We start from the raw sequence: 22,819 nt of genomic DNA on the forward strand, positions 1-22,819 counted from the left end.
CAAATACAATTGACAATTAAACGATACTTTACTCGAAAGTTAAATATAATATATTACTTACAAATATTTCAAGGTTAGGCTCAGTAAAAATTACTAAAAATCTTTTCCCGATAAACGTAAAAATATCGAAATATTGGTAAAATAATGTTCGCATCATATCGGTTCTAGCGAAAAGGTTTTGTACAACAAGGAGATTTTTTTATGTCGCTATACCTACGTTCAAACGAAAAAGTTTGACAGTATTAATTTCTGATCCTTAATATATCTGTAGGTACAGTCAACAGCAAGGCAAGTTACTGCACGAATCTCAATAACGCAATTATTAGAATGTGAAGTTAGGTTTAATGATACACAATAGACCGAACAATGAACCTACCCAAATTCACTGCAAATTCGTCTCTAATACCGCGTCATAGAGTCCCATGCAGGGTAAGATCATACGCGATTGACTGTTTGTTATATGTTTACTTCGCAGTAAAATATAGTTGAATTACACTTGCAAAAGCAACGCAACACCCGCTAAGGTCCACTTTGAGGGTTTGTCCTTAGTCTTCAAGTTGAAAGTCCACACGTAGGTCGGTCCCCTGGTCCTTGTCTTGTACACGGGGCATTCGTACATGTTCCGGAGATCCTGTTTATCTTGAGTGATTGCCTGTGAAGGCAAAAAATTAACGTTAGCGATTGCAAGACTTTTACGCTAGGCGCAAAAATAAGATTTTATCAAAATCTATCGCTGTTTCGCTCTTTATAATAATGTAAAACGGGACAGCGATAGTTTTTCGTCCGGTAAAAATGGCGTCAAGCGTGCCATGCTACAAGCGTCCTATCCAAGTAGGAACACATCATTAGCCCATTGACCAGATATGTGTTTTGCATCTTTACATATATGTAGTTCACTACCATAACCTACCCTGACATTGATGACGGGCATCAACGGGAACAGGTCCTTTAGCCTCGAATCCATGATGATCCCGGCCTGGACGTCCCACCTGGCGCCCTCCATCAGCAGACCATGCACGTACGCGCCGTCTTTCGGCGCCGCCCTGGCATCAGCGATTCTGTCACGGCAAGATAGGAAGAAACGGGGAACTGTTACATGCAGTGGATTAATAGTCATGCGAGATGCACGGTCGGTGTTGGAGCGAATGATTGGTAAGAAGTTATGTTTTTAAGCTTAAATTTGAAATGAAAATGTGCAGAGCAAGCGCAAGGTCTGACTTTCTGCAGAAACAGTGGTCATGCGCTGGGTCAGTAAAATATAACTTGCCTCATTCAACGCGAGTAAGATTGACATGCTATATGCTATGTATATCCAGACAAGAATACCTACTTATTGAATCCATGTAGAATTTAATGCAATTAAAATGGAGCAAGCGGCAAATACTTAAAAGAAGTTCGGCATTATAAATAAATAATGCAAATAATGAAACTTTCTGTTTTATCACAAAACGCTTGGCTTATTTAGCGGTCAAGAAAAACATAGCTTAAATAATGTCAATTATATATCTATATGTTAGTCTTATGTAATAAATAACTATATACGGAACAAATTACACAGATTGAGTTAGCCTCGATGTAAGATCGAGACTTGTGTTACGAGATACTAACTCAATGATACTATATTTTATAATTATAAATTATATAAATATAAATAAAGATCCAAGAACCAGGCCAATCAGAAAAAGTTCTTTTCTCATCGTGCCATAGCCGGGATTCGAACCCGGAACCTCCGGTGTCACAGCCAAGCGTACTACCGCTGCACCACAGAGGCCGTCAAAATCATATCTATATGTTTTTTTTTCTATCTGAATGGTAAGATGATTCATATTGTATAATATGAAAATAAACTATGTAGGTATATCTTATACCACCCACCTGTTACGTTTGATCAAAGTACCTAAATCAAAATAAACTAAGCACAGAGGATTAGTATTATTTTTCTCTGTTCAATAAAGCCAAAATGCTTTAAAAAGAGAAATATATAATTTTCAAACATTCCACTTACGAATACGGTAAGCTATCGTGTCGTGCATGTGGAACACCAAGCATATCATCATGCCATTTATCATGCCTTTTTTAAAAATAACAAACAATCAATATAAATATTGTTGCAATTTCTTCCCCATCTCCTACGTTGTAATCAATGTATATTTTTTTAAATTAGATAATTAACACAATTATTATATTTATAGAATATATTCATTTATTCATTCATATATTCACGTTTATATCCCTTGTGGGGTAGACCGTCTTATATACATATATATACTAATCATGTAAATATCGAAAAGGATAATTTCGAAATCTTTTATTACTTTCTGTGCTACCCCTATAATAATTCATGTAGATCTAATACTACATTCCTGCTTCGAACTTCGCTCCAATGGGCAATTCCAGATAGAATTTCTCAAGGTCTAGTCTATCTCTTAGCAAGTTTCAACTAAATCGGTCCAGTAATTTTTACTTTTTTTGTTTACAATCGCCAATCAAAATTACAAATGGTATCTTTAGGAATTAACTTAATGAAAACCTATATAGGAACTTTTCAATGTAATGCTAGTCCAAAACTTCTAACCTCCCTTCTTAAACCCATCCCAAGCCATTCACCAAACTATGACCACCATCAGCATACTCACGTGAACTCCTCCTTCATCTTCTTGGTGACGTCACAATGCAAGCACATCTTGTCCAGCGGCAACTCGTACCGGCGCGCGGTACTCTGCATGATCGCCGTCAGAAGGCTCTGCGGGTTGAAGAATCCGGCCAGCCACACTGAGGTTGGTAGCTGGGGCAGTATATAAGACAGTACATAAGACAGTATATAAGACAGTACATAACAAAGTTCATTCTATTTTTGAAGTTAGTAAACATAGACATATATGAAAATACAAAAGGCAGTATATAAGACAATTTATAAGTTAGTATAAAAAGCCGTATACAGTAAATAATACAATATATAATCTTATATATAAAATTCTCGTGTCTCAATGTTCGTTTCCGTACTCCACTGAAACGGCTTGACCGATTCTCATGAAATTTTGTGAGCATATTGAGTAGGTCTGAGAATCGACCAACATCTATTTTTCATACCCCTTAGTGATAAGGGTTGTCCAACCTAAACATTTTTTTTAACTAGAAATTACTTAAATATTAATTATATGGCAAAACGTTACAGCCAGGACAGCTAATGATACTATAAAATAATGATTGTAAAAAATATAGATGACAACTTACAACAAAATCTGTCGCCCAAGTCTCTAGCTCCCTCAGTCGCAGACATAAGTCTACATACCAGGCCGATAAACCTAGCAAAGAAGGGTACGCCCGGCTTGACCATATCGCAGGAACCTGAAGAAAATATTTCTTCAATATAACACCATATAGGTAATACACTTATAAACAAAACATTTGTATTTAAAATACATGTTGTAAATGATAATTATAAGTACCTATCGCTTCAAACATAAAGACGAAATATATACAAATAAAACTTACTTGATCTAAGAATAGGGCGTTCTCGAGGTCTTCCATGTCTGATGTTATTGTCAGTTCTCCCTGAAAAGTAAAAAAATTTAATCAAACAAAGTTGTTTTCATCATAAACCGTTTCGTAATAGACAGTATGCCAGTTTGTGCCAAATCATGCATGATTACCGCTCACCGTTCAACTAGAAACTATTTCAATACGAATAAATTATCGTTCACTTATTTGATTGTATTTTTTACTATTTTTTTTTTTTTAGAATCCTTTTTTCTAGAATTCTTCTACATTACAAGTACCTTCAGCCCCAAGTCTAGTTCCCTCAGGGACCTCTTCATCTCCCCAGTGAGATAGTTCATCCTCTCGCACTCTTGGAACGCCACGATCACGTACGGCGTCCGTTCCTCCACTTTCCCCATGATCTCTACCATGTTGAACTCTTCTGGTAGCTTCTCCATTATCTCGTCTAGCATTTGTTTCACCTATTACAAAAAGTTTTTTTAAGTTTTGAAGAGGTTTTTTTTAATTAACCTTTCTATCATAAATCAATATGTATCAATATGTATTCCTGGCTCTTTCTATTATTTTGATTTACCTCAATATTAAAGTGAAGTTAAGACATTTTTTTAGTTACCCAGCTGGTATTTCCTTGTCTCCATAGCAACTAGTAACTGCCCCAGACGCCTGCGCATCTGCATCTTAAGTATCTACCTGAACAGATTATCTGAAGTGGTGATAAGAAAACCTATCTCTTATTGGGTTGGAGACTTAAAACTGATGCTATATGGTAAATCAACCTTATCCTCTCTAGTGACCGTAGCTGCTCCAGACGCCTGTGCGTCTCTCGGCTGCATCTCAAATATCGTCCTAAATAGATTCTCCGAAGTTGTGGTGAGGAAACCAATTTCCGCGTTGGGGTGTAGGCCGTACAAGTACGGTGACTCCGGCGGCATGGCATCCTCGATGTACTGGTGGTAGCCCACGTAGTCCGTGTTGGGGGGCGCTGGGAAACCGGGGGCTAGTTGGAGTTCACCATCTACCTATGATGAGAGGATTTAATATTGGTTAAGGTTAAGGCCAAACCGGATTTGGGAAATGTAAAATTTTGCTTAGTTTATTCTTACTCTTTCGTAACACTTTGGATAAAACGGTCAAGCACAGACAAAATTATTTTTTTAGCTTAATCCAGAACATTTGATCCAATTATGTGATGTGAATTAGTCCGTAACGCTACGCTTATCGTTTGCTCATTCACACACAATCGTATTTCAATTACAAAACTTTTTCAGATGATTAAATGACTCTCGTTCTATTTAGACACAATATTCTTGTCATAAAATTTGTTTAAAAGAAAATATTTTCAAATAATATGGCCTAAAAATCAGACCTACCAACATACTTAAAAAATAATAACACGTAACAAAGACTTACTAAATCTGGTTGCATCAGTTCCTCCAGATAAGCGTTACACAGCCTCCGGTCCCAATCGTCAGTAATATGACCTCCGTACATGATTTCTCCGAACAGGTACCTCAGGTCCTCCCAGGGTACTCTCGAGTTCGCCTCTAAGTAATTGTATAGGACGAACACGCTGATCGTTAAATCGCCTGAGAACAAAATGACCTCGCCAATAAAATACATATTTTATATTGTATAGTAAGAATACCGATCAGAACGAATTTTTTTTACTCCTGCGTATAGGAATATAGAAGGCGTTGTAGAAAGGAAAAAAACTTTTGTTATGATTACTAACCAACATTGAAGGGGTATATCTTGTTCCACCCCTGCGGGCCGAACTTGCGCCGCTCAGCGACCACGGCGTGGAAGTAACAGAGGGCGAATAGAATCGCCTTGAACTCCGCCTCTTTGCCGCACATCTCTAATGTTTCTTGGTTGAAATTGTCCAGCGCTTTATGAATGTTAGCCTGAAATGATAGCTGTCTATTTAGTGGTCATTTTTTGGAGGAAGATATGAATAGTTTCGGCAATATAACCAAACGCGTGTCAGGTCACGCAGGGAAGACTCTTCCACAAATTAAAGAAGAGATTTTAGTTCGATATCACAAAGCTACACTTATAGGCAAAAGCTAATTTCCTCACCTGCATGCCTGTAGGTGGTTCATTGGTGATCTTGATGCTGGATTCTAGTATCCCCTGGGGGATGATATGCGCGTCGGGCGTGGGGGCGGGCTCGGCCGACATGAACAGCCGGAAATCGTCATGGCAACCTGCTTGGAAGCTCTCCATCTTCTTCTCGAGGCTGGGCAGCCATTTCTTCACTAAGTGAATGTTCTGAAGAAAATGAAAACATACAGTCAGTCTTAGGAATGTTTAAATGCAACGATTACAATGTAATCGGTAAACATCATATTCTTATATCATCTTATATAGTCATATTCTTATCCGTACCGCCTTTTACAAATCCGTCAAAGTGGTATTACTATTGGGTAAATAAAAATTTAAAACTTCACCAAAAAATCCGAGGCCGAGGTCTGCAGGTGTGGGTCCTAACCATGCTTAGTTAAGATAATAGTTGAACTAATTCAAAGTGCTCATACCCAAAAGAAGTGCCTACCTGTAACACAACCCAATGGCCCTTCTGTATCCCCTCATCCATGGCCTGCTCGGCCACGATCTCCTGGCCTTGACCCAAAGACACGTTATGGAAGTTGCCGTCATCAGCAGTGAAGCCCATGACCTTTCCAAGGGCTTCCACGTCCTTCAAAGGGTTGACCCCTGGCGATAGTATGAAGAATATAGGCGTAGTAGGACTGGTCTCTTCGAACGATTTACTGAACTCCATTGTACGGTTTTCAACGTATTTTGCACCCATCTTCTCTTCTATATAAGCCCTTAAATATAATAAATTGATTAAATACTAGCTATTTCTCTACTTCAATTAAATCTGTGCTCTTACTTTTGATATTTTGCGCTATAAATTACGAAAGTGCATAAAAATCGATGGTCTAAATTACTTACGCTACGGCATAAGTCATCCGATCTGGTCTTAATGCTCTCAACATGCATAATCTTTGAAGGGCTGTTTTGTTTTTCCATTCCTTAAAATAAATATAGAATGTTTCTACTATATTACTCAAACAGAACCATAAAATACACATGAAAAATATATTTATCTGACTAAAAAATTATGAGAATAGAAAGGGAAGAAGATATTTATGAGTACATGAAACTGTTGCATTAATTAACCACAGAGGCGAATTTTCGTACGGTATCGCATCAAGTACAAAATTTAATTAGTAAAAAAAACTTCAGTATAAAGTAAAAAGTATTTTTTAATAGAAAAGACGTTTGTTTTCGTGTACCTACCTGAGGAAACTTCTCCCTCTCCGGGCACTCCACCTCGACAATCTTCTTCCACCTCTTAGGCGACGTCTCTATATCCCGGTCCAGGTTCCTGAACTCGTCCTTCCCCGCCAAGGAGCAAATCCCGCCCCAACTGTGGTTAGACAGAAAGTCGACGGGACTCGTTACGTGAGGCTTGACGGGGAACCGAAGGAAGAAGTCCAGTTCCACTGGTGATATCTCTTCGCTCATTAGGAGCACCTGCGTATAGAGAGAGAAATCAGGAGTCATACTCTTTTTCCAGTGAATGTCCACGTATACTTACAAACATAAAACTATGTACTGCTTACAATATATTATAAGAGATCCATATATTTTCCAATATTACATGTCAAAAGAAGCGCATTAAAATTATCATTTGATGAACTTATCATCTAACTTATGTAAATAACTCTAAAAATATTAACTACAAGCGCGTATTTTAAACTGTTACATACTTCTGTCACATCAAAAATTACCCCAAAAAATTGTAACCATAATAATATGACATTTGTAAGATCGTAACAGCAAGTAACCTACATCAAACATATTGAAGAAGAATGGGTAAAAAGTTACGATTAAAAAATTAAGAAACTTCCAATAAGTATTATATACAATACATATAAGATATTGCATTAATCACCTGAAACGTCATCTGCGATGCGAAAATAAGTTTGTCACATTCGAACAGCCCCCTCGACGTGTACTGGAACACGGAGTAACTGATGCAGTCGATGAGGTTCTTGATTCTCTGGCCGACTTCCTCCGCGGGCTCGGCTCGCGATATCGCCTTTTGGAATACGACGCTGAATGCCTGGTAGATGAAAATAAGATATAATAAAATATATATCATTTTTATTAAGTCTATCATTTGAAAACAATTCGAAATGTTACCTCAACTTTTTTTAGAATATTTTAAAACAGTGGAACCTTAAAAAAAGGAATTATTAAACGGGTAGACGTTTCGGTAGCACTGTGTACATGAAATAGAACTAATGACGCCACTTTTGTCACAACAGATGACCGGAATACAGTAGAAACTATCATTTGGTCAAAAATATAAAAAGGGGGTAAAAATAAAAAAGGTAGAAAAGAACTTACTTTCAAAGAAAATTGGTAGATTGGATTGATGGTATTCAGGTCATTGAGTATGAAGTACAGCAGAGAAGCCCTGGCCGAAGCCGGGCGGTAGAACTCTCGCGCTTGATCTATCTCGTGAGATGTCACTTTTGCCTCCGCTACCTACCAACAAAATGGTAAACGTGAGATTATCGACTTATAAAGTATACAATTCCATTCCAGAAAATATTCATCTATGAACATTGAGATAAGGTAAATTAGTAAAAATGTACTCAGTTTCGAAGATGTACACTACAATCACTGATTCTACAACACACACTACAATTATTGTTAAGTGTAAAAGAAATTACAAAAATTTTGTTCCAGTAAAAGTATTCCTTTGGAATTACAGCATTAACTAACGTTCAAAAATTAATATAAACTAACCTTTCTTTCAATATCCGCAGCAGTTTTCTTGGTGGTCTCCAAATTCTCCACCAACGCTGTATCCCCTAGTATGTTCTCGCCAGCAGACGACAGTCTCGACAAAAGGTCATCTTCTAGCGTCTTCAATTGAATCTTGAACTGATTCTGCTGTTTCGTCAATTCCGCCTTTAAATCTTCTAAGTCTGGTCTTTCCGCTTTGACCACTTCAGCTAAAAGTTGATCTTCTAAACCGTCTCGAGTTACTGTGAAGTTCACTAGGGTTGTCTGCGCCTGCATTTCAGGTTTGTAATGCGGATTTGCCAGTTTTGTGTGTAGTATTAGTCGGAAGTGGGGACTGTATTCAATTTCTTTGTCCCCAATTTTTATGGCCCTAGAAAAGAAAAGTGTGTGAATTTTTAAATACATTGTCATTCCCTGGATGTTTTCCTATTTACGACCTTAATGAATTAACTAAATATGGGGTACCTGTTGAGAGAAACGCAGACATGCGCCGCGCCTAGTAAAAGTTATTAGCAATGACGCAATTATACATACTTCGGATACATACTTCGGATCAAACTTGTCAAGTACTTCCTTCTACATTTGAAAATTTTACAGTGCTGTTGTTTTTTTTTAAATAAAAATTAGTGGTTTTCGTTGATTGAAAGTCTTGATCTTTGCTCATTTCATCAGGTTATGGGCCCAGCACGCTTCCACTGCGCATATTATTATTTGGTTTTTACAGAGACCGACAGTGAAGTAGACGAAAAACAATCCCACAATAGATTTGAATCTTTCAATGGCGTTCCAAATAAAAAGATTATCTTGCCAGAAATTTTACCGAATCATCTTTTCCGATAATCTGATGATTCAAGCGAGCTATATCCTACGCTTCCCGCGAAATTAAAAACTGCTGTCAGAAAATGATTCCGAGATGCATTAAGAGCGGAGGTAATAATCAATCGGTGGCAACTTAATGATCCTCGTAAATATAAATAATCAAAGTTGACACGATATACTAAAGTTATTTAATTTTATATAGGTATCTTACTTCCCCTTTTTGATAAGATTCCGTCCAAGCAATGAATCCAGTACCGGGTCCACGGTTTCTCCTATGTTCTCTAGAAGAACCGTTTCTCCTTTGGTAACCGCTTTCTCGATAGTATCGAGATAACCTTTCTGGCCAAGTCTTATAACTCGGAGACTTTCTCCGTATTTTTGTTTAATCCACTTAACACCTTGTAACTGAAATAAATTACAATAATTTATAGTTTTTTCATATTAAGAACTTTTTGTCGTAAAGTTTCTAGCGGAGATGTATCGAACTATTTTTAAATTTCCTATGGCTTTTGTAAAAATCGGCTCATGGAAAATTACACTTACTTAAAAGCATCAAATATTCACATCGCACCGCATATTTATTAGCATGTATTATGACTTACATATTGTTTTAAAAATCACTTTTTTAGTAATTAACACCAAAAATTTACAATTTACGTAAAGCTACTATTGTCAACAAGGCAATAGAATTACAAGATAAAGTGCAAACGCAATTTACTATTAACTTATTAATCAGCCAATATCACTTACGAACGGAAGCAATAGAACATTATATTGTGATTTTTACAGTTTGAGAAATACCTGTGGATCAATCATAAGGGGCCACCGGTCTGAATTGGACAGTATGGTGGCGTTCTCTGTGCTCATGCGGTCAGAGGGGAGCCCCTCATTCTGCCACATCGCTATCGTGGTGTCGTCGGTCAACATCGTCAATGGGTCTAATCCTTCTGTTATTGGTATTGGTGGCTGCAAGATTTTACATTTTTTTTAAATAAGGGATGAAAATAGCTAACTTTCTCATTAAAAGCTGAACATCATCTCGTGTTTATTCTGATCAAGTCTGAAAGCATCTTAGGGAAGGATCCATAACTTTACATCACTATCCAAAAGGGTTGACTTCGGTCTTACCATACGGTTCTCTAAATTTTTAAGATATTTCTAACTAATCCACATTACAATCTTTTCATTGAAGGACACTGAATCCCTTCCCAAGTAGGGTGACGATGACAGACAATATCATAGAAATCCTCCCTCCAGAACCTTTATTTCTCATATTGACCTGACCGGAATTCCACCTTGATAACTTGTAACTCAAAGGCAAAAAGCTGACAAAACTATTGTCACACACACATTATGCGACAGGCCCTGTCGCATCATTCCTGTCTCCACTTAATCAGAACTGCGGTTTCCTTAGTCGCACTAAAACCTTACCTCCAAAGTCTTCAAGAAGACGAGCCAGTTCTTATGCAGCAGATCGAGCCGGTACTGCTTGGTAAAGCAGCCGACATACGATATGAAAGCACATACCAAAAGGATGTCGCCAGGCAGTGTCGTGCTTTGTTGCATGAAACTGAAAAAAACATTGATATTGGAGTTGTTAAGATGAGTTCAGACCATATTATATGTTGTTAAAAAAATAGCATCTTCACTATTGTCTTGGTGAAAATATAGGTAGGATACACCAGAACTATGACGATAATAAACAAGATCAAAGACATTCGCTATGTTAGCTAACATAGCGAATCTTCTAGCTAGAAGAGCTTCGCTTGTTTATTATGCAGATAAGATGCAAGCCGCTCCATATTGTGACCAAAAACTTGAATCTTGGTCTGCTGACCTTTTGGTCTTAAGTCACCTCTCTCAAGACGCAACCATAACATTGGGACAAACGCGATGAATAATATAATGTTGATTCCTTGTGCTCCTATTTACCCAAGATTTCTCGCAAGACAGACAAACATTAATAAGACGACCAAGTTTAACTTTAACTTGTATTAAAGATCGTTTTCTCACTTAGACACTGCCTCCGCCCATCGCACGTTCTCACTGGCCAACCCGTTGACCAATCGGTTGGCCAATTGTATCGTTCCGTTGGTCGCGTCAGCCTCCTGCTGACATTTCATCTTTTCTGAAGTCGCCTTTTCGAAGTCCGCTGTCAGCCCCGCTAACAATTCTTCTAAGGACTGTGGTAAAAACATAAAACTTTTATATTTGTTATTAAGCTGCATCTTAAATGTTTAACTATACAATGGTATTATTAAAATTATACGTGAATGTTTACTAAAACTTTAACCTTTAAAGCGAACTGGGCAGCTACCTGATAAAACTAATGCATTGCTTACAAAAACATCTTTAATTATCACTGTTGTTAAATAAATTTAGTTTCTCACTAGTTTCTCACCATATTTTTACCAAATCTTTTAACGGTCATGTCAAAAAACAAACAATATGACTGTTTCGCCCCAAATCCTACTAGTTTCTCACCAAAACTTTAGCCTTGATCTGCTTAAGCTTTTCAACGGCGGCAGCGAGCTCTGCGTTGGCCGCTTGCAGCGCCTTACGTTTGGGCTCCACGTCGCAGAACACCTCGTAGAATTTGATGATGTTTATCACCCACGCGCAGAGTCCCGCCGCTGCCGCAGATTTCGATCGCACGAATTCTAAGAATACAATGTAAACTTACGATTAACACGGACTTTTTACGTTGTCTTGGATAAAACATTACAGAATGTATCGGATAGTTTAGTCGAAAACAACCACTTAGTACATCATTTGCACGGGCCACCGCTTTTAAATCAACATATTTCGGGTATCATTGTTTGAAAACATTTCGGGTATCATTTTTTGAAAACAAGTAGAAACTTTTAACTTATTTGTTTCTGTTTTACTTATGTTCCCCATTAGTTGTATATAAGCCTCGCATTATTTTCCACTTTCCAATTATAAACAAAACAACCCATAAATTTATAAAAAATACCTAAGGAAAATATTTCTGCAACAACTGACATTACCTGGTTCAAATTCCGCATCTTTTAAGTACGGTTGTATGGCTTTGATTACGTCCGGATGAATATTTTCCTTGTCATAATTGATCAGAGATTCCAAAAATACGTCCACTTTTGCCATTTCAATCTAGAAATGCATATTGAATATTATTTCCCCACCCAATAAAAATATGTATGAAGAAAGATTATGCGATACAAAGATAGCGAATATCAAGGAATTATATAAATTATATATTATGGTCACGGCTCCACTGCTAGCTTTATTTATAAAGGGGATTTCAAGTCATTACCAAAAAAAAATTAAAGCAAAGACCAAACTATTAAGGTAACAATTACCTTAGCCGCTTTCCAACTCCTATCCTTCGGTATTTTACCCCCAGGTGCCATTAGCACCATGACAGCAGCAGTTACATTAGTCACGGCTCCGGGGGGTGACCCAAAGGATTTCAACTCAGTAAGATTCGCTTTATTCAGCGTATTCAGAGCCTCTTGAGCGGCTATCAAGGCTGGCTCGGCTTTTATCAAGTCTTCCTCGCAGTCTTTCTGCTTCTTTGACACTTCTTCAGTGATGACTGCTACTCTTTCTTCTTCTTCATCGGCTGTATTTAAAAAAGAAGTTATTATTGGCGTGTGTAAATAAAATTATTGTGTAAACCTGTTAATAGGCACGATATTTGGCGGTTTACAAGACGAAATAAGCAAAGTAGACGCTTCTCTTTCATATTTTGAAAACGGTGTGGAACTACATGAAATAAACCAATCACAGAGCTAGAAATGTGTTAATTTCTGCACGTCTCTATGGAATTTCAGTACAATTCAAACGAACCTGCAGCTTTCTCGCTCTGCACTTTAGCAGTCTCAATGCCGACCATTTCGATCAGTTTGTCGGCTGCCTCATTTTTCTCTTGTAATTCAATCTCTTGTACTGCCAACACTTTCTTCAGCGCAGCCACTTGGGTTGCCGTAGAAGCCAATTTTTCTAAGCCATTCTCCAGTCTTAAATACAAGAAAAAAATATAAACTTTAGTAAATATAATTATACTAAAAAAATAAAATTTAAGTTTAAAATTCACCGTATAATCTTGGCGCGAAGTTCTTCTGTCTTATTGTTTACAAGTTTGGAGTACAAGCTGATTTGTTCTAGAAAACTCTTCGGCGTTGTGTAGTTATATCTCCGTTCATTCGCCAAGAACGACTTGGATATCGTATTCACTGATGTATGGACGTAGGCCATGAACCTAGCCACGGAATCTCTGAGCGCGATCTGAAAAGATTACGTATAACAAAACTATAAAATTATACCTCTTACGCCTTTATACATCCACTACGATTCCTGCATAATAATTACAGAGAAACTTTCTGCCTAGTGTACTAACTTTCACTGTAATGAGCTTTTATAGATTTCATCATAATAAATTTTGTTGTGGAATGACTATGATGATGAAGGAATAACGCAAGCATTCTCAAAAACAGATTTTCAAAAATTCTCACGGGAACTGAATCACGGAAATAACCTTTTGTTATTAACGACAGTCCAAGAACTATTTAATAAATAAATTAAGAATAATAAACACTTACAGGTAGCGCATGTAATTCTTGTAGGAAATTCATCGAGACCGACACGAGCGCCTCTTGCGGCCATTCGTGGAACCAGTTGATGGACGTGCAGTTGATCAAGGCGGGGAACTTTCTCGATCGTACCCGCAGAGTGGAGCCGACAGGCGAGAAACAAAGAACGACCTTCAGTTGCCTCCTCACTCTGTCTATAAAGAATTTCCAGCAGACTTCCCTTGTGTCTGGGAGACCGGCACCTTTTACCTGAATGTATTATTATAAAATAATTAAATTAAAAATATAAATATAATCACGTCTTTATCCCTTACGGGGTAGAGAGAGCCAGCAGTAACGAAAAGGCTGAAAGACCACGTTTAGCTGTATGGCTTAATGATAGAATTGAGATTCAAATAATGACAGATATGCACTTGAAAATAATAATTTTTGTATGTCTAATTTGGGAGGTACAATCATAAGCAGATACTTCGTGGCGTAATACGGTACCTACATGTTGTAAAATAAACTGAAACCATGAATGAGAAATAGCCTCAACACTAAAACAGAAACAGTAAGCATAATTGGGAGAATCACGAAAGTGAGCACAGTACAGAAAGCATATTCGGACTCCAAATCAGTGGAGGAACGATGTGAACCATAAAGCGAGGGTGAAAGCGTCTTTTCCGAACATTTATACCTTTGTATAAAAACTTACTTTTACAGGAGTGAGTTATGTTATCAAGGAAGTCTTAAATGATACCTCGTTCCGGACTCCCGCCAGGATATTTTCAATTTCATCGTCCGGGAATAGATCGCCAACTTCGCCTGACGCCAACAAGTCGTTGATTAAAACTAGAAACTGTTCGTTCGCCACTTGAGCGTCCGTCATCAAGAACATTATACCGACATTTTTGAGGCCGGTTTTTATATAGAGACCATTTAACTCGTTCTGAAATCAGAGAACCACTATTAATTTGAAGGTTCTAGCAGGCTTTGCTTAAACTAAAACAAAAACATATCATTATTAGTGTTATGGACTTTATGAGACGTTGATTATGTATGCCTGAAGCTAAGCGGGAACGAAACGACATTTTTCGTTTCACGGGGCAACGAGAAAGTTCGTTTATATTCCGTTAACTTGTATCTGGTTTCCAACATTTATCTCTCCACTTTGTCCGGGTTCGATAATCTTTGAAGTCTCTAATTAGAGGTATATCCTTACGTCTATTTCCCTTGCGGGGTAGACAGAGACAACAGTCTCGTAAACATTGAAAGGCCACGGTCAGCTGTATGGTTTCATGATGAAATTGAGATTCAAATAGTGACAGGTTGCTAGCTCATCGCCTAAAACAGGAATACCAAGTTTATAAGCCCTTCCCTTAGTCGCCTTTTACGACATCCATGAGAAGGTATGGTCTGGTTCTATTCTAAAGTGCCTATAACCATACGGCAGCGGAAACTACCAAAGGTAAATGTTCTATCACTTCACCTTGAGATCAGAAACTCCGTAGCCCTTCTTGAGCTGTATCTGCAGCACCTCCAAGCTGGATATGAACGCAGCTAGGCGAGAGAGGGATTGCTTGCCCGAGCCTCCGACACCCACTAACAACGCGCTTCCTCTAGGGCTCTCTAATATTCTACTTATCCTGTAAATGTCAACCACTTTTATAGATTATATAAAAACGTATTAGTTGAAACATGACTAAATATCAACAAATTTTAGTCTTGTAAACGAAATATGTTATCTACATAAGGACCTCATTTTAACACAAATGAGAAGTTTATTCTCTTACATGACATACATTTTCTTTATCATCATTCTTCTGACGTTTGGTTAGGTTTAGGTTCTCCCTGAAAAATAGCTCTGATCCAATCATGATCATAATTCTGATGTGTTTTTGAGTTTATTACCATATAAAGAGTGGGAAAGTCAAGTAATTGTACTACTCCCGTCTGATCTCATATCTTCGAAAAATCTATGATGCACTAGATGAAATGCTCATTTCCTTAATTGCATCTTACAAATATATGTAGAAATCATAAAGATTACATCCTCACCACTCTGGGAGAGCAGCCCGGGGTTCACCATTGACCATGAATCCTGGATGGTGTGAGTTAGATTTTTATAACTCCGCAACCTTTGCAGGGGAACCAAACTCATATAAGCTCATGGTCGTAAAAACACAAAGACTGTTTACCTGCAAATATGCATCATGGCGTCTTCAAATAGAACCAGATTCATAGCAGCAATAAGATCGTTGTAGCTGGCCATAGCCTCAGTCAGCAGCTGGTTCAGCTGCTCCCAGTTGGCTATCGGCATGTACTTCGGCTCGCCAATCCCTCCGGCGAAATGGCAGTAGATGTTCGGGCGTTCGAAAACAACTGCTTCATCTATTTCCTGGGAGAAAATACGAGTATGTTTGTTTTTATAAAACCCGTACGTGAAATAATCATTTTAATAAAGATTAGATTCAGTCAAGGAACTACTTCTATTGATTACTTTGTTGTATAGCCAAAGATGAAGGACTAATTAAGAAAACGTTTTTACTACTTCCATTGAAAATCTGTGCTCTCACAGCATTTATGACGTCTTCGTATTTTTTAACATGAGAATGTTTTTTGTTACAAAACGTTGCTTAGTGTTTGTGAATTGGAGAACCTTCTCTTTAAAAATAAACGAAATAACAAAACCGAGAAACAGTCCTTTAAATACATACATACATACATAAAATCACGCCTCTTTTCCGGAGGGGTAGGCAGAGAAATAAAAGTCATAAAATTAAAACTTATTAGAGTGCAAAGTTACACACAAAATAATAATTTCGCTTACGCGGTACTTCACTAATTGTACGGTACCTCGAACGTTTTTTTACAAATATCCACTTGCATCTTGAGGAAGGCATCGATGTCCTTATCCTCGGTAAGTTTGTCCGCGTACACCCTGTGCGTTTCGTGCATCCACAGGCGTATTATATCGGACGGATTCACCAGACACTCATTAGTACTGAACAAGAACCCCTGAAATTGATGGAATTAGATTCATGAATATTCGTGCCGACAAAATGTTTCAGGAGCATGACAGGTTATCTGTTGTTTTTAAAATCCGGGACCCTACAGGACCTATACGTTGCGAAAATATTTACCAAAGATTTTACGGTTATCCACGTGATAATATTGTAATAATTATAAGTATAGATTTTGATTCACAATCGAGTTATATTGGTTTTATTCTTATCTGCTGAAAAATATAGAATTGAAAGTTATAAAATGCTAATTTTGTAACTCGTTTACCTGGAACACGTTCGACAAATCCCTCAGATTGAAAATGTAATGGAATTTTATGGCTGTTGGCAGAAATATTTGCGAGGCTTTGTTATGTAGCGTGATTGTTGCTGTAACGACGCTCGCTGCAAAAACACATACATATAATAATTTTGAATCTCATTCAAATCTGATTAAAATTATAAATTTTAAAATAAATATGCTTACTAGACAGCTTGGTAATCAGCGGATTAATCCTCAACTCCGGATTGGTCAGATGCTGATACAATATCAAATGGTAAATATTATTCAGCGCGTCGTTATTCGGAAAACTAATGGCGAACACGCAGAAATGCCTCTGTAGTCTGGGATTTATGGTGAAACTGCCCGATGTCGGGTTCATACAGGATACATATTGAGTGTTGTGAATATCTTTCAAGGACAACTTGGTCCTGTCATACCAATGACCGTAGTCTAAATGTTGCCTGATTATCGTATGAGGTTGTACTGTCCCGTACGTGTCAACTTCAGGCATGTTCATGTCGTCTATGAAGTAAATGAGGGTTTTGCTCCCCGGCGGGCCGTAGTTCCGACCCGCTTTCTTCTCTAGAGGTTTCTCTAGAACTTTCTGCAGCATTTCCGATGAGGTGTAGAAGTTGAAAGGGACTGATTGTACTGCGTAGTTTTCAGGCATGCTGGTGATGGATACAAAAATATACATATAACTAACTAAAAAAATGTTACTCACATTAAGAAAATGTAGTTATTTACATAGATAAGTTGATACTACATTTCTCGCCTAACATATGAAATCCGCTTTATAAGAGTAGACTTCATACATACCCCTGTAATTTTTCGTTGACTAACACAGTTTTTCCACAACCTGAACTTCCCACCAACATAACTGGATGTTTGTTTTTCATCAGTAAATCTAAAAAGTATCTTATTCTTATAGTTTCTGCTGTTGGGACCAAGACAGCCTGTAAAAAGTTTTATTTATATATTTACTAAAGATAAAGGACTCTTCAAAAGTTGATAATTGTACAAAAGTCTCATTACAAATATACTTTGAATACTTATTTAAAAAAAAAAACATTAATCTGAAAAATTCTTACTTGTAATGGTATATCCGAGTCCAATTCAAATTTAGGTATTTTTTCAGTCCACGGCGTGAACTGTTTAGTGTCACGATCGATGTAGAAGTCGAAAACAGTTCCCCCTGGAGGGAATTTTACGGTCTTAAATTCATTTACCCACCATTTCGTATATTCTGAAATATTGATAAAATTTAATGACGTAAACTAATTAAAATATTAAATAATACATTAAAATGTAATAATGTTTAATAATGGTAAAATATATTGCAACAATGCAATCTAGAAATTTATACCGCGAAACCAAAGGGGCTAAAGAATAATACTAAGTAATATTTAAAAAAAAATATGTATTCAATTCTCTAAAAAGTCATGGGCGTGGAAATCTTCCGGTATCAGACTAAGGACTGAGAACAACTTACCGACTCTATAATCAATGTTAGTATCTTGGAACATGGCGGATCCAAACGCCCAAACGCAGGCAAAAACAAAGAAGATATCATGCCACTCTTTAGGGCAATCGGCCGGAGTGTTCTCCGGTACAAACAGACAGTCGAGCAGATGACACAACATCTGAATGTGCGCCATTTCCACTATAGGAGTGATCTTCTTGAACCTCGTCTTCACTGTCTCCAAGCACGGCGGGATGTACTTGTCAAACAACATAACCAAGTTCGACTTCTCCGCCGGGATCTTTCTTGTTTCGACCCAGCTTGTAACATAGCTGTAATTTATGACTTCTTTAAAATATATATATATTACGAAGATATAGGTCAGCACTATCAACAAAGGCATGATACATTCGTAAGTTTATGAGCTACATGAAAATTATTCTTCCATTACATACTTCAATCGATGTTTCTTGTCGCGATCACAGCATAAACCTTCTAAACGTCGTTTTAACAAAACTTGATCCCATTTGGTAAACAATTCCAAATTAGCCTATAATAACATTCAACAAATACAACAATTCGTAAACTTTAAATACTTACGGATTCCAGCCCAAGTCTTGTGGATTGATGTATAAAATACCAGCTCTTGAGACGGTAGCCGGTGTTGCCGTGCGCAGATTGGAAATCTCGAACATTAGCCTCATGGAAGGGGTCAGAGCTATTCTCTCATTGCTGGCTAGCGTCAAAATCTTATTATCATCCATCACTGTGTTCAGGGATTCGATCCACATCGGATCGATATCACCGTCTAGAACGATCCATTTCGGATTTTCGCCAACCAAGTTCGCCTGATCTCTCATAATCACTGAGAATAACCCATCCTTCCACTCTCTCGTTGCTGGGTTTATTATCCCGAACAACTCGTCATTCGTCACCGCTTTAGGATTTAAGTCATTGAACAGAGGCTTCTTCTTAAGATTCTGGTACGTCTTGAAAAGAGTTTTCCACACTTGGGTTTTACCAGTTCCAGCGTTACCAACTATGAAAACAGAATGTCTCACTTCGAGTAATTCTTCTAGTTGGACTACTTTTAATATGAAATTGTCTTCTGGTTGCAGCGTGAGGTCCATGGCTGCTTGTTTGACGGTCCTCTCGAACTCCAGGTCGCGTTTGCGTGGAACTTCCAATGCGGGGAACAAGTCCCCGATAAGGCCCATGAAAACGGGCATGTCGTCAGTTACAATTTTCGGTATATTAAAATCTCGGAGGGTCCTCATTAGTACTTCTTCTTCCGGTCTGCCAGGGTCACCTCTCTGGGTTGAAGAAATCAATTTTTAACCTAGGTACTGATTGAAAAGAATTACTTAAAAACCTAATACATTTGTTAGGTTGCATAAATTTACAGGATTGCAATTGGGGCAAAAAAAAATTGCTTGGTCCCCATATTCACGACAGTTCAAAGGCAATAAATGTTATCGACTCTGTTCTAGCTTTAAGATTAACTGGAATGGTAGAAATAGAGATAATATAAGACATATTGCCTTTCAAAGTTCATCGAGAAGAGGGCTGATTCAACAAAATTTACTTGAAAACCTACACAAACAAAATCACTCACTTTCAAAGACCCCGCGACCACGAGTACAGACTTGATCGCCCTCAATCCCCAATCATAATGATCCTGTTTCGATAGTAGCTCTTTGCACAGGGTGTACAACGTTATAAACTTTCTGGCCAAAATCTTAGCCTCTTGGAATCCTTCGGCCACCAGCATGATCTCGCAGATTAGCTCGAAATCCGGCACGACCATGGCGCAAGGTCTGAAAAGCGCCTTCAAGTTCTCCGGTAGTTCTGTTCTGCCGGCGTATCCTGGGTTCATGGTGATGAATATACCTACACTGGTGACTAGGGATATCATTTCGCCCATGAAGTTGAACTTTTGTTTTTTGTCCCTGAGAAATTTTATAAGACGCTTTTTATCACGAAAGTCCTTATCATAGGCATTTTGCATCTTTAGTCTTTCTGAGCAAATAGACGAGCAGCAAAAATATGGGTAGCATTAAAGATGGCCTACGTCACGAAGAAATGCCTTTAGGTACACGTATTTCCCTGTGACGTAGGCGTTATGATATCGATAATTTAAAATGGCCCTAAGTATGACCATGAACAGGAGATCACGGGAGACATATAGAATTATCAATAATTAACAAAGAAAGCATTTTGATATTCCATTTACCTTATTGCATCTTGCACAGATTTCACTTGTACTGCCACCACTGACAATACTTCTACCGAGATCCGGTTGAATTCATCAAAGCATCCCCATGCACCTGTTTGGGCTAGACCTTTATAAATATTTCCGCATGACTGAAAAGTATTATCTAATTTTTATATATGAATTGATCAAATCCTTCAAAGGATTAGACAAGCTGTGAAAAACCCATTAGACAAATATTATACAACAAAAAAGTGCGAACAGATTATGTGACAATGTTGTATAACTTCTTGTTCACATTTTTTACAACTTTTCGACATATAATAATACTGTACACTTTAGAATAACAATGTTTAATAACATTTGAAAGTAACAATAATAACCTGTTGTATAACAGAATACTTAACATTTAGTGTCCACATTACAGAAACTAATGTACTTTTTGATATGCAATAAAGATTTTGAATTGAATTTAAACAATGTTTAATAAAATGTTATGTTACATAATCTGTACGCACCGTAAGCCATGAAATATAAATCAAAACATAAAAATTAAAAATAGATCAATCTAGCACTCAAACTTTAAGGCGTCCTACCTGATAGTCCATTTGTTCGGAGCAGTTGAACACGTAAACCATGATGCCCAAGGCTCTTCCTAAATCTTTAGTGGTCTCTGTTTTACCCGTTCCGGCTGGTCCGGCCGGTCCCCCTCCCATTATCAAGTGCAAAGACTACAATTTAATAATAATTATGTCAATATGAGTGTGATACAATAACAGTTTCGGTTCTGCGAATTCAAATCTTTGTCCCTTTCTTTCAGTAAAAGGAAAAATGAGAGAAATATATTCTTAGTTGAAAATTTTGCCTTTAGTGCAGCCTCCTGGGTTTCGATAGAACTTGAACTGATGTCATAAGAATTACGAAAAATGGTTATGCAACAGATGGACTTGCAACTGGGATCACGAAAAGATAGGCGAGTGAGTAGTCACAATAACAAACATGTGTTTAACAGAATATAATCATTCATATTAAGCTTACATTATTATGCAAAGTTATTCAAAATTCTATGATGGAGGTGGTTGGTGGACTATTTACATCTGAATAAAATGGTCACCTGCGTTAAGGTGATGTAACACCTATCAGTGAGCGGTGTTATCACCAATCTGGGAGTGTTCCCTAGATACTCGTAACTGTACTGGAACTGCGCGTCGCAGATATTTGCGAAGCAGTGTACTTCAGTCTCGTCCCATCTGTAACGGGATTAAATTTTAGTTCAGGTAGAAGATTATCTATAAAACTAGTCGTATTTTGTTGTAGGGTGCTAATTACCCAGCTAAAGCCGTGTAGTTTATAACAAAACGAATTTCTCGACGAACAAGTTATGCTAGGTCACGAAACACCTTTTTAGTTCTTGGACCATAGAGAGCAAGCAAGCAATTGACAAAGTTAAAATCTGAAGAAATTATGGGGCTAACAAAAAGGTAAGTTTGTCTATGCCCTCCCACTTCGTATCATGTAGCCCCAAGTACCATAATCATTATACGGAAACGGCTTAGAGTTCACTGAAAACACGCGTGAATAATAGAGAATAATAATAGCAGTTTCAACTCTAATACTAAAAAGAAGTAAATAAAATAAAGATCCCTTCATGGAATAAGTCCGCCATTGCAAGTGTACAAACTATGTACTTACTATTTTCTTGTTACTGTATAAATTTATATGCAATAAACATATAACTAACAAACAAACAAACCTGTGTCTCAATTGTGACTGCCATTGAAACGCAGACCCCGCCTCAACTTTAGCTTGAATCATCTTGCTAACTACATCTCTAGAGTGGACGTCAATAGTGCAAATCGTCATGATCTTCTGTCGGTCCTGCTTGCTCAACTCGCCGATTAACAAAGTAATCAACGTGCTCAGTTGAGCCAATTGCTTCTTGTAGTAATCTTTGAGTGCGCTGTCGTAACCTTCTTCGAGACGAGCGAATGCCATGTTCACTTCCGTTGTCCACCAAATTTGGGATCCGCATAATGACACCTAATGTGCGATATAAATAAAAACATAAAATTTACGAATAGACGTTTAAATAAAGTGGTGAGATGGAATACCATTTACATGAAATAGGCAGTAAAGAACACACTGAGAGAAAAATTA

At 37.6% G+C, this 22,819-nt stretch overlaps 1 protein-coding gene across 1 annotated transcript in view; it reads right to left on the reverse strand.

The window, feature by feature from the left end:
• Window positions 1-429: 429 nt before the first annotated feature.
• LOC106129770 (dynein beta chain, ciliary) overlaps window positions 430-22,819 on the reverse strand; it is a 39,821-nt gene continuing 17,431 nt past the window's right edge. The window contains exons 26-66 of the mRNA XM_013328435.2: window positions 22,416-22,702; window positions 21,777-21,912; window positions 21,259-21,393; window positions 20,684-20,814; window positions 20,066-20,399; window positions 19,051-19,763; window positions 18,481-18,782; window positions 18,080-18,234; window positions 17,808-17,944; window positions 17,193-17,659; window positions 16,995-17,110; window positions 16,560-16,721; window positions 15,902-16,101; window positions 15,193-15,349; window positions 14,464-14,652; window positions 13,731-13,970; window positions 13,226-13,416; window positions 12,979-13,148; window positions 12,489-12,751; window positions 12,159-12,279; window positions 11,632-11,807; window positions 11,161-11,330; window positions 10,579-10,717; window positions 9,949-10,113; window positions 9,359-9,552; window positions 8,329-8,698; window positions 7,924-8,064; window positions 7,466-7,636; window positions 6,808-7,044; window positions 6,460-6,539; window positions 6,056-6,332; window positions 5,581-5,772; window positions 5,234-5,405; window positions 4,912-5,087; window positions 4,278-4,520; window positions 3,780-3,962; window positions 3,496-3,555; window positions 3,235-3,348; window positions 2,637-2,785; window positions 911-1,043; window positions 430-652 (exon numbers count right to left, since the gene is read on the reverse strand). Of these exons, the coding sequence (XP_013183889.2) occupies window positions 491-652; window positions 911-1,043; window positions 2,637-2,785; window positions 3,235-3,348; window positions 3,496-3,555; window positions 3,780-3,962; window positions 4,278-4,520; window positions 4,912-5,087; window positions 5,234-5,405; window positions 5,581-5,772; window positions 6,056-6,332; window positions 6,460-6,539; window positions 6,808-7,044; window positions 7,466-7,636; window positions 7,924-8,064; window positions 8,329-8,698; window positions 9,359-9,552; window positions 9,949-10,113; window positions 10,579-10,717; window positions 11,161-11,330; window positions 11,632-11,807; window positions 12,159-12,279; window positions 12,489-12,751; window positions 12,979-13,148; window positions 13,226-13,416; window positions 13,731-13,970; window positions 14,464-14,652; window positions 15,193-15,349; window positions 15,902-16,101; window positions 16,560-16,721; window positions 16,995-17,110; window positions 17,193-17,659; window positions 17,808-17,944; window positions 18,080-18,234; window positions 18,481-18,782; window positions 19,051-19,763; window positions 20,066-20,399; window positions 20,684-20,814; window positions 21,259-21,393; window positions 21,777-21,912; window positions 22,416-22,702 (8,310 nt within the window). The 3' untranslated portion in view covers window positions 430-490. The remainder of the gene's footprint in view (window positions 653-910; window positions 1,044-2,636; window positions 2,786-3,234; window positions 3,349-3,495; window positions 3,556-3,779; window positions 3,963-4,277; window positions 4,521-4,911; window positions 5,088-5,233; window positions 5,406-5,580; window positions 5,773-6,055; window positions 6,333-6,459; window positions 6,540-6,807; window positions 7,045-7,465; window positions 7,637-7,923; window positions 8,065-8,328; window positions 8,699-9,358; window positions 9,553-9,948; window positions 10,114-10,578; window positions 10,718-11,160; window positions 11,331-11,631; window positions 11,808-12,158; window positions 12,280-12,488; window positions 12,752-12,978; window positions 13,149-13,225; window positions 13,417-13,730; window positions 13,971-14,463; window positions 14,653-15,192; window positions 15,350-15,901; window positions 16,102-16,559; window positions 16,722-16,994; window positions 17,111-17,192; window positions 17,660-17,807; window positions 17,945-18,079; window positions 18,235-18,480; window positions 18,783-19,050; window positions 19,764-20,065; window positions 20,400-20,683; window positions 20,815-21,258; window positions 21,394-21,776; window positions 21,913-22,415; window positions 22,703-22,819) is intronic.

The sequence above is a fragment of the Amyelois transitella genome, chromosome 3 (genome assembly GCF_032362555.1).
Source record: "Amyelois transitella isolate CPQ chromosome 3, ilAmyTran1.1, whole genome shotgun sequence".
Taxonomy (NCBI): Eukaryota; Metazoa; Arthropoda; class Insecta; order Lepidoptera; family Pyralidae; genus Amyelois; species Amyelois transitella.